The sequence below is a fragment of the Geospiza fortis genome, unplaced genomic scaffold (genome assembly GCF_000277835.1).
Source record: "Geospiza fortis unplaced genomic scaffold, GeoFor_1.0 scaffold491, whole genome shotgun sequence".
Taxonomy (NCBI): Eukaryota; Metazoa; Chordata; class Aves; order Passeriformes; family Thraupidae; genus Geospiza; species Geospiza fortis.
Genome location: NW_005054390.1, coordinates 1050011 through 1062883, shown reverse-complemented (window position 1 = coordinate 1062883; position 12873 = coordinate 1050011). Strand labels below are relative to the sequence as shown.

At 37.8% G+C, this 12873-nt stretch overlaps 1 protein-coding gene across 1 annotated transcript in view; it reads left to right on the top strand.

The window, feature by feature from the left end:
- Positions 1–12873, top strand: part of GLDC (glycine decarboxylase) — a 28868-nt gene that overhangs the window by 6064 nt on the left and 9931 nt on the right. The window contains exons 3-14 of the mRNA XM_005425581.1: positions 1011–1088; positions 1653–1800; positions 2111–2307; positions 3448–3544; positions 4494–4599; positions 5659–5798; positions 6554–6634; positions 7183–7280; positions 7768–7852; positions 7947–7988; positions 9962–10104; positions 10948–11023. Coding sequence (XP_005425638.1) covers positions 1011–1088; positions 1653–1800; positions 2111–2307; positions 3448–3544; positions 4494–4599; positions 5659–5798; positions 6554–6634; positions 7183–7280; positions 7768–7852; positions 7947–7988; positions 9962–10104; positions 10948–11023 — 1291 coding nt within the window. The remainder of the gene's footprint in view (positions 1–1010; positions 1089–1652; positions 1801–2110; positions 2308–3447; positions 3545–4493; positions 4600–5658; positions 5799–6553; positions 6635–7182; positions 7281–7767; positions 7853–7946; positions 7989–9961; positions 10105–10947; positions 11024–12873) is intronic.

The window sequence follows — 12873 nt, the reverse complement described above, 5'->3', positions numbered from 1 at the left end:
ACGCAGATGGTGTGCCTGTTTGTGATAATTAATGAATTGGAGTGGGCTCTTTGCTCCTCTGCACTTGTGGAGATGGGTCTCTGTTCAGCTGATTTTCTCTGAGAAGTACCTGGGAGCAGCAGGGACAGGGTCTTATCTGGGCTCCCCCACCTGCCATTGTCTCTCTGGGGGATGCACAGGACCTTTTATCACATGATCTAATGGACCGTGGCCCGAGTCTCTTGCGGCCATGAAAGTTGAAGGTGTGCATTATCTTTTTCCATCAGTGATTAAATTAAGCTTTAAAAAAGTGTGGAGTGCATAATTCTAAGTTGCTAAAAGTGAAACTGTTATTGGTATATGCAAATCTATTTTCATGGATGCCTGTTGTAGGGCCATGTGAAATCAATTTGCAAATCAAATGAAATATGAGAAATTATTGAAGGTCACTCAGAACTGTGTATCAGGAAGGTGATTACACAGCAGAGACTGTGTAATCATAGTTTCATATGTGTAAAAATAGTTTTCTAACTACTCACTAGTTCAAAGCCTCTGTGTGACAGAGAAAACTTACCAGAATCACAGAATGGTTTGGGTTGGAGGGGGCCTTAAATATCACCTAGTTCTATCCCCACTGCTGTGAGCAGGGACCCATCTTCTTCATCCCTCTTTACCTACTTGAATAGCTCATTTTTTTTAATCCAGGGCAACATTGAAAAGTCTGTATTAAAGACCACAGTTGTATTCCTTTAAAAGAGTGTGTGGAGCCATTCCCATGGCTTTTAAAATTAGCTTCTTGTTCTGTTTCAATTTTTGCCATGTATGATTCTCATTTGAGTGTCTGAAATGAACTTTCTAAATGTAAATGTGCAGAAACGTCCTTCAATCTTACATTTAATCTGGTTATAATAACCAATATTTTCAACTGCCTTTTTACATAGAAAAACTCACTTCTAGAAAATAAGCTAATTTATTTCCATGAAAAACAATTTATTTTTGATGTGTAAACCTTCTTTTTCTTTTTTTAACAGACACAACAAAAGGAGAAAGTTCTATGTAGATGCCCGATGCCACCCTCAAACTATAGCAGTGGTCCAAACTAGAGCAAAGTAATGTTTTCCTCCATTTTCCACCATATCTTTTCCCTTACACTGAATCATTTTCCATCTGTGCCTGTTTGCTGTATACCTAACATTTCTGGCCTGTGCTTTCTTTGCAAACTAAAAGCAGAAGTCTGTTATCATTTGGCATTACTTCTAGTTCAAATGCAACTGCAAAGAAACTAAGGCAGTTTAAAAAGAGACTAAACATATCATAAAAAGAAAATATTTAATTTTTCCTTTAAATTGTTGCACAACTACATACATTTGACTTTTAAATGACATTTGAATTCAGTCTGGTCATTTTTTCTTTTACTAGGAAGCAAGTTATCTTAAGCATTCTCTGTTTGCTTTGCTCTGTATTTCTGATGGTGATATCAAATGCAATTCTTCTTCAGTACTTTATACCATGATGTGAAACTTTCTCAGTGCTTAGCACTGCAAAGATATTCAACTGTCTATATGTTAAAGAAAAGAGTCTTATATATGAGTCCATGAAAACATTTTATGAGGTATCACTCCAAGGTTGGAGGTGGTTTGAATATTTTACCTTCTGCATGTTTTTGTTTCCAGTTATACAGGTGTTATTACGGAGCTCAAATTACCCCATGAGATGGATTTCAGTGGAAAGGATATCAGTGGAGTGTTATTTCAGTATCCAGACACTGAAGGGAAGATTGAGGACTTCTCTGAACTTGTTGAAAGAGCTCATCAGAATGGGGTAAATTTTATTTACCCCAAACAAATTATTACTCCAACAAAAATTATTTGTTTGATGCATCATATTGATATCACACAGATATCACTCTGATGCATCAAACAGCCATATTCGTAGAAATATGAGTTTAAGTGTTAAGTGTTAATGAGATACCATCTCAGCTACATGCAATTCATAACCATTACAACCATTGCACTTCAACTCCATGCAAGTGATGTGGAACTCTTTGAAACTAAATTTAAAAACCTAGTTCCCATGTAGACACCATTCCTTTAGAAGAGAGGCTGACTGCTTTGTGCGTTTCTGTTCTCAGACTCTCGCCTGCTGTGCTACTGACCTTCTGGCCCTCTGTATTCTGAAGCCTCCTGGAGAGTTTGGGGTAGATGTTGTCCTGGGTAACTCCCAGAGGTTTGGCGTCCCGCTGTGCTATGGGGGACCCCATGCAGCATTCTTTGCTGTCAAGGAAAATCTAGTGAGAATGATGCCAGGCAGAATGGTGGGTGTCACAAGGTAAGGGCTCCCCCAGCCATTAAGTGAAGATTGAAGTCATTGAGTCTTAGAATTCTTAAGGTTAGAAGAACTTTCAAGATCATCAAGTCCAGCTATCAACCTACCACAATGTTCACCACTAAACCATGTTCTCTAGTGCCATATCCACAAATTTTTTGAACACTTCCAGGGATGGTGATGCTGTCATGTCCTGGGCAGCCTGTTCCAATGCTTTAGAATCCTTTCTTTGAAAATCTTTTACCTGATATCCTGTCTAAAGTCTCCCAGAGATCCCATTAACACATAAGAAACCATAAAAACCACCCTATGACCATCTTCTGCAGCCTTTGTGAACAACAGATGACCATGGTGTTGTACTGAGCCCCCTGTTTTTTTGAAAACTGTGAGACTAAAAGTTGCCTTCAGTTTTGAGGAAGCAAGCTTCAAGAATTCCATTTGTGTGGAACTGTCTATAGTTCTTGTGACATTGTGGGATGAAGAGATAACAAAAGCAGAGTGGATTCAATGTGATGGCAGGAGGCTTTGCAAGCTAACTTACTCCACATATTCGTACTGACTTTTTCTCTGTCATCCAATCTTATAAATGGAAAGAAGTAGAAAATTCAGTGAACCTCCAGAATAATCTAGAAGGAACTTAATCTAGTTCAAATTATAGTTATGCAGAGAAACAGTGTGCAAAATCTGCTTCTAATAGTTGCTGATGGTGATGTACTGTGTATTTTGACAAGATGTCAAACTAGTAATAATTGAAATGCAAAGTAATTGTCATTAGGAAGACTGCACATCTTTGTCCCAGAGGCTATCCAGAAGTACTCCAGTAACCAAAATAACTGAAACATTCACATTTATCAATAAACTTAGGAATATTTAATTTATATTATTTTTCAGTTCAAATAGCTGCAATAATCTGTGTCATTTTAAGGCAAATACCGAATTTCCTGTTGTTAAACAGAAATCTAGAGGTGCTTTAGTCTTGCTCTGTTTGGTATTGCAACTGTCCTGACATATGCTTTGTTCTCTCTAGCACCCTTCTCTCTCTGAGGATAGATAATTAGTTTCAGATTAGCATGCATTAAGTTCTGTGTCATAAATAACTGTAACTTTAAAGTAACAGAAGCAACATTTTCCCTTGTGGCTTAGAGATGCAAGTGGGAAGGAAGTGTACCGGCTTGCTTTACAAACACGAGAGCAGCATATCAGGAGGGATAAAGCTACCAGCAACATCTGCACAGCACAGGTAACTTACACTTTATTTTCAGGGCTAGAAAGGAACAAGTTGAACAATGAGTTACCTATACTTTAGAGAGATTTTAGTAGAAAAATGAAGGACATAGAGGTATTCTGGTCTTTTTTCATTTGTTTGGAATGACGGGGTCTGCTTGAAAAGAGAGTTTTACTATCTGTTTCCTTACTGTAGTCCTGAATTCTTCCAGTGTCATGAATTTGTCTGTCGTGTAACATAAACATCACTGAGTAGTGGCATGTTTATTATAAGCAAGACAGAACTGTTCATAAAGTAGAAGAGAATTCCAATGGTCTGAAATTTCCAACTCAAGGCAGAAGAAATAAACTTTTAATTTGTAAAACTAATTACTCAAATTGTCACAACTTATATTCTTGTCTATGTGACTTGATGCAAGAATGTTACATCACCAAAGCAATATCTTTACAGAAAAATACCATGATTAATTAAGTAAGTATCAGAGTTCCAACAGTATCCAAAATAGGTATTTTCAGCACACTTCCACAGACCTCCAGCCAGCCAGGGTCATAACTTCTTTTGCTCCTAGCATTGCCTTCCTCCTGCTCTTGATGTTGTGACAGATTTTGAGAAGATATTATTATTGACACAAGTTTATATACTTAGTATTCAGGAGAATATTTTTTTTGTACTGATCCTTGACTTTAAAGTCTTTAAGCATCTTTGTTGCAGTAGTTGAATTTAAGTACATGTTAACTGCTAAAACAATTGCATTTCAAACAGCATTGAATTCATAATCAGTCCTTACAGTTTCATAAAAGTATTTTGCCTTTCCCTCCTTTTGTTTTGTAAGCAGGAGATGAGTAGCTATAACATCAGCTGAGGATATGTGGTTGTCTCTGGGTGCTAAAGAAACTTTCCACTGAACTTACATGAAGTAGTCTTTGCTCACAATAACAATGTCCTGAACTGTATTTGATCCTAGGCTCTCCTGGCTAACATGTCAGCCATGTTTGGTATATACCATGGTTCTGATGGACTAAGGCATATTGCAAGACGAGTACACAATGCTGCTCTAATCTTGGCTGAAGGTGCGTACTTAATGTTTACAGAAACTGTTCTAAAACCCTTACCCCTTCAAAACCACATCTTAAATAAACTTACAGGGCAGGGCAGGGATGTCCATCTGATGTGTGCTCTTTCAACTTGAGAGGCACCATTTTAATACAAAATTCACAGCTGATGTTTTTTTTATAGTTCTGGTAATGACATCCAAGAATAAGATGTCTGTGCGATAAGAACTTGTAGGTATTGCTTCTGTTTTCTTGGGAAACTAACAGAAGTCTGCAGAGTGAGTCTCTAGATGATGCTGTTGAACTGCTGTTTGCCAGCATCTACTTCTTTTGATGGACCATGCTCGTTTACACACAGAAATCTGCACGGAGTATAAATAACATAGCAAAGGAAGGTAATAAATTATATTAAAGCAGTAGAAACATTTCAGTTAAATTGGGTGGAGTATCATATCTGCTACAAACATTGAAATCCCAAAGCTTAACAGCTGAAGAAAAGCACAAAATCTGTAGCAGAACATAATGATTGCACCTGAATTATATGGTCTGGTAGGGTTTTTTTTTCCACTGATAATACTACCACTGCTGTCAGAAGGAGCAATACAAAACTGGAATGTTTGGAACCAAGGGATAACTGTAAGAAACATCCAAACTTTATTTGCCAGATAGCCAGAAGACCTCTTGCTACTGCAAAAAACCGTAAGACTCTTAACTTTGTTGTGGCAAGCTCTGGGGCAGTTCATATCCATTAATATCTTTCCAATCTTATTATTTTGTCGTTATCGCATTCATATACCAACTCTGCTGCTGTATATATGTCAGATTTGATGTATCAGTATTACCTTCCCTAGACTCAATGCATTATTACTTAGGTTTGAATCTGATTTAGTTGCATTTCACACACAGTAACATTTCAATAAAAAGTGGTGATTTTGCTGCTCTTTAAACAAGGGGCATATTTTGCTTTATTATGTAAAAGCATTTATTTATGAGGTACATAGTATTGCTCTGTAACTGCCACCTGAGCAAACAATACACTGTGCATATATAATAAAATTTACTTACTGTTTTTTATAGGTCTCAGGCGAGCTGGTCATAAGCTACATCATGATCTGTTCTTTGACACCTTGACGATCACGTGTGGATGCTCAGTCAAAGAGGTTTTGGACAGGGCAGCTCTTAGAAAGATAAATTTTCGGATTTATAGTGATGGCAGAGTAAGCAACTTTCTAAACCTTTGATAAATTCAGAAATTTTGTAGTATGACATTTCCTTCACTAAGTTTCTAATCATTACACGTGCTAAACAGAACAAAATTATTTAAGATCTTGTAATTTGCTCAGATATATCCGTCAATTATAAAGATAATGTAAAGAATGAACTTGTTAAGTGAGGCACTGAACTTCCAGAAATAACGATTGTGTTTTCATTTTATGCCAATTAAAAGGATTATCTAATCTTTTCATGTTAAATATGCCACTAAGGGGTAGAGTGGAGACACTCTAAAATTTAATGATGAAATACAAGGTGACATCCCGAATTCAGGTACTATAGCAGTGTTTGAAGGCAGACTGAAATTTAAACCACATTTTGTTCGGCACTAAAGAGGTCTTAACAAAGTGTAGTATGTTCTGTAAATTGGAATAGGGGGAAGGGGTGTTGCGGGAAAATGGGCAATTTTCCTATTAAGTAGAAAACACTTAGAAACACTAGAAAGGAGGTCATGAGTATCAAAGTTTCTGAACCATCTGGCTTGGATGGTTTAGGAGGGTAAAGCAAGGAACTGGAAAATGTTCTATGAATTAAATAAATTTATATATCATAAACCTATAAATATACATGTTTACATACTGTTGGGTAGATTGATTTTTTTTTCCTCTTGTGTTTCTGGAAAGTGTTTTTTGACCAAAACAAATTTACTATGTCTCTAGAATAAACAGCTTTAAGTAATTACTGGTGCTTTTATCCATAGCTTGGAGTATCACTTGATGAAACTGTAAATGAGAAAGATCTAGATGACATATTATGGATTTTTGGTTGCGAGTCTTCTTCTGTAAGTACATAATAGGTCATGTGGATTAAATTATCTGAATGTTTCCAGAGTTTAATGAAAAGCAAAACTGGTCTTGTATAGTGTGTTACTATATGATGACCATTTGTTAAATATTAAGAATTTCAGATCCTCTCTTAAATAAAGAGGTAGTGTTAAATAAAGGATTTATATAATGCCATTTTCTGGTTGCAACACTTAGTTCTTTTGGTCAGCTTGGACACCTTGCATTTAGGGTATTACTTCTTCTGTGATGGTTAGGACGTGGGGTCAGTTATTTCTTTCCCCTCTGGAATTTTTGTTGCATGTCATTAGCGTTTAGCAGCAATACCTACAAGATGAGGACTACTGAGACATTAAAGCTGCCCAGTTTTAATATATCGCTGTTGTCATGCTAGGTATATACAGATACATATGATATTAAAGGTGGGGGTTTTACCTTAAAAGCTGACAAAATCCTGAGGTAAACTGGTTCATAAGCTAGTTCTAATGGAAGTTGACTACAAAAAAAAATCCACTAAAATATTTGACTCTATTTCTTTTTGTTGAAGGAGCTAATTGCTGAAGGTATGGGTGAGGAAACCAAAGGCATCCTTAGCACCCCATTTAAGAGAACTTCCAAATTCTTGACACACCAGGTTTTCAACAGGTTTGTGAATGTCTGATTGCTACTTTTAGGGAATCTGAATGTATGTTTGCTATTTTTAGGGAATCTGAAATATCTCCTTTCTAAACCAGCAGTGGAGTCAGTTGAGGACCATTTTTGTACCTAGATTCATACAGTAACTCATTACTTTAAAATAAGATATTTAGTAGCATTTTTAGCTATCCTCTCATTTTAAATGAGCAGAGCAATGCTCATGACCACTGAGGGAATTAATCTGCTGCATTGTACAACCTACCATTTGAGGACATGGTATCCTTGTATTCCATATTTATTGATAGTGTTACTGAGATAATGATAAACGTTTTTAATCTGTGTTGCTATTAGCAAGCTTAAAGTACCAGTTTGAAAATAACTACTTGGTGTATATTAATAACTATTCTCAGTCTTACTTCTTTTTTGTGTTCTTTTCCTATGTAGCAGCTGGTGCAGCTGATCTGTTTGCCTTAACATTTTGTTTTGTGTTCTCCAGCTATCACTCTGAGACAAACATTGTGCGGTACATGAAAAGATTAGAAAACAAAGATATTTCCCTTGTTCACAGCATGATTCCCTTGGTAGGTATTTATCAAAAAGAAAAGACAAAAAATTATGTACTTACCTATGTGTTTATGTACTTCAATAAATACTGATGTGTGTCTGTATTTTTAGGGGTCCTGCACAATGAAGCTCAATAGTTCAGCTGAACTCACAGTAAGTTGCAATAATACTGTCTCACTTGATATCCACATGAGTAAACTATCTAGCCAGTGTCATTCCAGGGAAGTAAGGCCTGTTCTTTGTCTAATACTTCACCTGAGGAGGCAGTTTCAGGGGCAGCTGAAGTCACCCTCTCCCTTTTCCACTAAGAAAATGTTCTGAAAAGCACAAGTAGGACTGCAACAACAGAAGGAGACTATGTGGTTTTGAAGACTCGATTTTGAAAAAAATTATGAAAACAATTTTTTGAATTGGGTATCACAGTCCTGTTCCCTCAAGCAATGTTGCATTACCTAAATTCTGTCTGCTTTACAGATCTTAAAATCAAATCCTCATAAATATGGAAAGAGTCAGATGGGCCAGACAATTCATGCTTCTTTTTCAGTTTGCAATTTCTTAGGAGAGTTTCCTTTTCCCCAGCTGAAGAGTCCCCAGATATCTTCATTTTTCTAGCTGATAGCACATGAAGCAGAGCTTTAGCCAGGCTATTCGATTACCAAATGACTTTGACTTGGAATGTGCTCCCTTTGCTCTCTTCCTGTTGTCTTCTCACTTTCATCTTTCACTAGTTTTCTTTGTCCCCCTTCTCTCACTACTTTCTCTTTTTCCCTTCACTGTTTTATGTCTTGTATATTTCCTCTAAGTAAAACTAATACTATTCTCAGCAACTCCTCTTTGTTTACCTTGTAGATCCCACAGCTCTATGTAATGGTAGGTAAAACTAAGTAGTAGGAGAAATTAAGAATTTTTAAGAATATTCTTAATGTTAGAAAATGGTTACTGAGAATCATAGAATCATTTACATTGGAAAACATAAGATAAAGTCCAGCTGTTGACCTGGCACTTCTAAATCTTGTTCCTGATCACCATATCTACATATCTCATAAACACTTTCAGGGGTGTTGACTTTGGCAGTTCTTTAGGGAGGCTGTTCAAATGCTTGTTAACCCCTTCTGTGAGTGCATTTTTCTTTATATCCAGTCTTGTCTTACCAGTTACTACCTGGGAAGAGACCAATGCCCACCTGGCTACAGCCTCCTTTCAGGCAGTTGTAGAGCTGTTGTTGTGTCCAGGGTCCTAGGCACATGTGCACTGAGGCTCCTACCTTTCTGTAGATGAGTTTTCTCAACCCTGGAGATAAGTTTCTTGCTCTCTATGCAAATTAATTATCATGCATAGTCCATGCACAGTTCTAGGCCTTTCTGGAAATGGGTCAGAGGGCTTTGGAGGTCTTTGGTGATCTTGATTCCCCACACTGGATCAACCTTTGGTGAACAGTCCATGCCCTCTTCTCAGCCTCATTGCAGCACTTGTGCCGTACTGTCTTGTGCTGAGTATGTCCAGAAGCCAGAACAAGGACTGTTGTCCCAGGAAAGTGTTCTGCCTCCAGCTCCATGTGGCCCCATTCTCCACCTGCATCCTGTTCTTTCCTGCCCATTTACACAGTCTGCTTTTGTCAACAATCCTTGTCTGGCTTCACAGCTATCTGTCCATCAGTGTTTGAGACATAAACATTAGCCCCTTATCTTCTAGGCTTTTGCACCATCCCATGGCTTAAACATCAACATGGACATGGTGATCTGTTGAGAAGAGAAAAAAGAGCAAGAGAGAAAGGGGCACATGTGTTCTATAAACTACTTCTAAGCTTTGGGGGTAATCTCTTTATAAATACCCTAAATCTTTATGTGTAATCTGATTACAAAAATAAAAAGCTGAAGGTTAACATTAAATCAGTTAACATTAGACCTTACTGAACCTCACATGACTAACCTTATCCTCATCAATCCAGCCTGTCCAGATCCCTCTGTAGAGCCTTCCAAGCCTCCAGCAGATCAACATACTTGGTGTTTGATACTTAATTGACCACAAGGCAACTTCATTCCTTCACAGAGTTTAACAGAACAGAGTTGTCTGTAGAGTATTTTGTTATGGCATTCTTTATATATTTGTTGGGTTTGTTTTTGTAGCCTATTACATGGAGAGAATTTGCCAACATCCACCCTTTTGTTCCTCTGGATCAAGCTCAAGGGTATCAGCAGCTTTTCAAGGATTTAGAGAAGGACCTATGTGAGATTACAGGCTATGACAAAATCTCCTTCCAGCCAAATAGGTAGGAACTTTTTTCCTGAGTGTTTGCACCTTGAGACATGATACCAAAACCTTATCTCCAAAGAAAATGTGCGAGCCAAACATGGAAGAATTTTCCAAAATGAAATTTTTCTTGAATGCTGGATTATTAAATTACTAAGTAGTCGTTTTTGTAAAAACTATGGTATCTTATTTTGTCTCATCTCTTCTGAAAGTTTAATGATTTGGTCTTTTTATTTCTTTTAATATTTCCCCCCATGAATTGAAAATAAAAATTTGGAATAGGAATAAGATGTATGACCTGCCAGGTGTTTAGTTGTTGAAACTGGTAGGTAGTGCACTAGGTTTGGCTGAAGAATGCCTGAGATCTCTGTGCTCACTGAAATTAATAAAGCAGCATTTAATGAGTACTGCTGCAGCCTGTTTATGTTCTCTAGTAGTTTTGATACAAAATGAACAGCAAGAACTTACTCTACACTAAGCCTGTCACTGAAAGACCTTTTATGTTTCATGATATACACTTTACTACGCATTTCAATATTAGTTTGCCTCACTGTAATCAAGCACAGAGTACCCTCCTAGGTGCAGAAATGTGGACCCTCTCAGTCACCAGAAGGATTTAACATTGTAGTATAAACTTATAAAATGGCATCACCTTTGTCATCTACTCTTTTCATTTACATCTAGCTGTTAATTTAAGCACGGCCATTTGTAATTTTATCTTAGGAATGTGCCCCATTTAATTTGCTGACACTTGCTTGAAGTCATGGGTAAGGGTTAGGGCTGGACAGTTTTGAAGTTCTGTCAGAGAGGTGGCACTTTCTGGTTTGTGTGCTGTGTAACAGTGTTTGTGTTCTTCTTGCAGTGGAGCCCAAGGAGAGTATGCAGGCTTGGCTGCAATCAAAGCTTATTTAAATGCCAAAGGAGAACGTCATAGAACCGTAAGTGTCAATGCTCATGTGGGGAAGAGGGTTCAGTGGGAAGTGGAGAGTTGATTCAGCAGCTAGGACTCACCTAGAGAGAAACTAGATCGTGTATTGTCACTTCTGATAGGCTTTCAGTACTCCATGCTTCCCACCAGGATCCTTGGTAACATCTTAAAAGTTTTTACAGACGTGAGAATGACCCAGGGAAGGGTGATCATACTGAGTCTGACTAGGTTTGGCTTAACTTTCTTCACATGAATTGTGGAGGAAGCACTGTTCATAACACAGGGAAATCTTGGCAAATGGTGAAGAGTGCTTTCACAGTGTCAAGGCTTTGTCTCTATGCCACTGCCCTGTCCTGACTCTCTCCTTTCCCAGCAAGGAGGCTGGGTGTCAGCAAGGTGCTGGGAGAGACACAGCCAGGACAGCTGACCCTGGCTGACCAAAGGGATGCTGGTGCCATATAATGGCATGGTCAACAACAAAAGCTCAGGGGAAAGAGGGCAAAGCAGGAAAGGTCATGCTTATGGCATTTTAATTCCCAAGCAACACGCCATGTGGTCAGCCATGGGAAGTTGGGAAGGCTGGAAGGAAGGAAGGAAATTGAGATATATTTACAATTTCATCTGACACTCTCTCACTCTTGAAAGATGATGAGCAGTTGACATATGTTAATTCTGGGATTATTTATTATATTATTATCCATCCTCCTTTCCTAGCTGGATTCTAGTTATTTGTCCATCCTTCTCAAAAAAGCCATTTTATAACTTCGGTTATCTTTAAAGCTTTTGTGTTCCTTTTACTTTTATTCTCTTACTCCCTTTCTAGTTTTTGATGCATTTGCTTTCTTTCCCACCAAAACGGTGAGATTGTTTAGTAGCAGTAGGTTCAAAGCTAAAGGATCACAGTTGTGGGTTGTTAAAATGCGTTTTCTTGTGTCATACTTTAGATCTGTCTGCTTCCAGTATACATATACTGCTTGGAATGCTGCCCCACAGTACTGTGGGTCCTTTTCTGAACTCTGCAATCAGTTCTTTTAGTAACCTGGGGGGTTTTTTATTAACAGGATATTTGGCATTTCACTGTGGATCTCCATTATGAACACAATTATGAGTAATTTTAAATGTTAGACAACCAGCACAGAAATTTATAATATTCTATTAGGATGACCTTTCCATACAGTGAAAACTATTTTTCTTTTCTTTAACAGGCTTTCACTAAATATTTATCCTTGCCACTTAAGCCACTGGAAGTTAGTTTAGGAACATTTTTTGGGACCACATAAAAAATCTCTTTGGAAGTCTGAGATTACTTAGGTCTTCTTTTTTTACACACCCATACAGCTGGCTTTAGAGAAAGAAGGGAAAAAGTCCTTTGTGCAATAGAATACATATCCTTTGAACCTGATTTTATCCTTGGCTTTGGTACTCATTTATCTTCTCAAAATGGAAGCATCACTGTCCTGGCCTCCTGGGAGCTATAGCTTCTGTGTGAGGAAACCGTCTAAAACTGGATATCAGTGTTGTCTTCTCTTTCTGTTTCTTTGTTGCATTCAGATCACATCAAACTTACTAGAAGGCAACCACTCTTCACTGTTACAAACTTTGTGTTGTGAGTATTTTACTCAGTGGGGAGTGGAATTAGGTTGAAATTTTTTCCTTGGAGAGTTGTCTTCTGGTTGTCTGTGTGTCTTCTGCCATTTCTCTTTTTCTGTGCAAGACCCTTAGGCTTCTCTGAGTGTCTGTGGGTCCTTCTGTGGTCTGAAAATACCCAGAGGTGAACTGCACCGGAGAGCCTGGGAGCTGCTTGCACTTTACTCACACTTTATAGATTTCAAATGTTACAGGAAAATCATGGTACTCTCG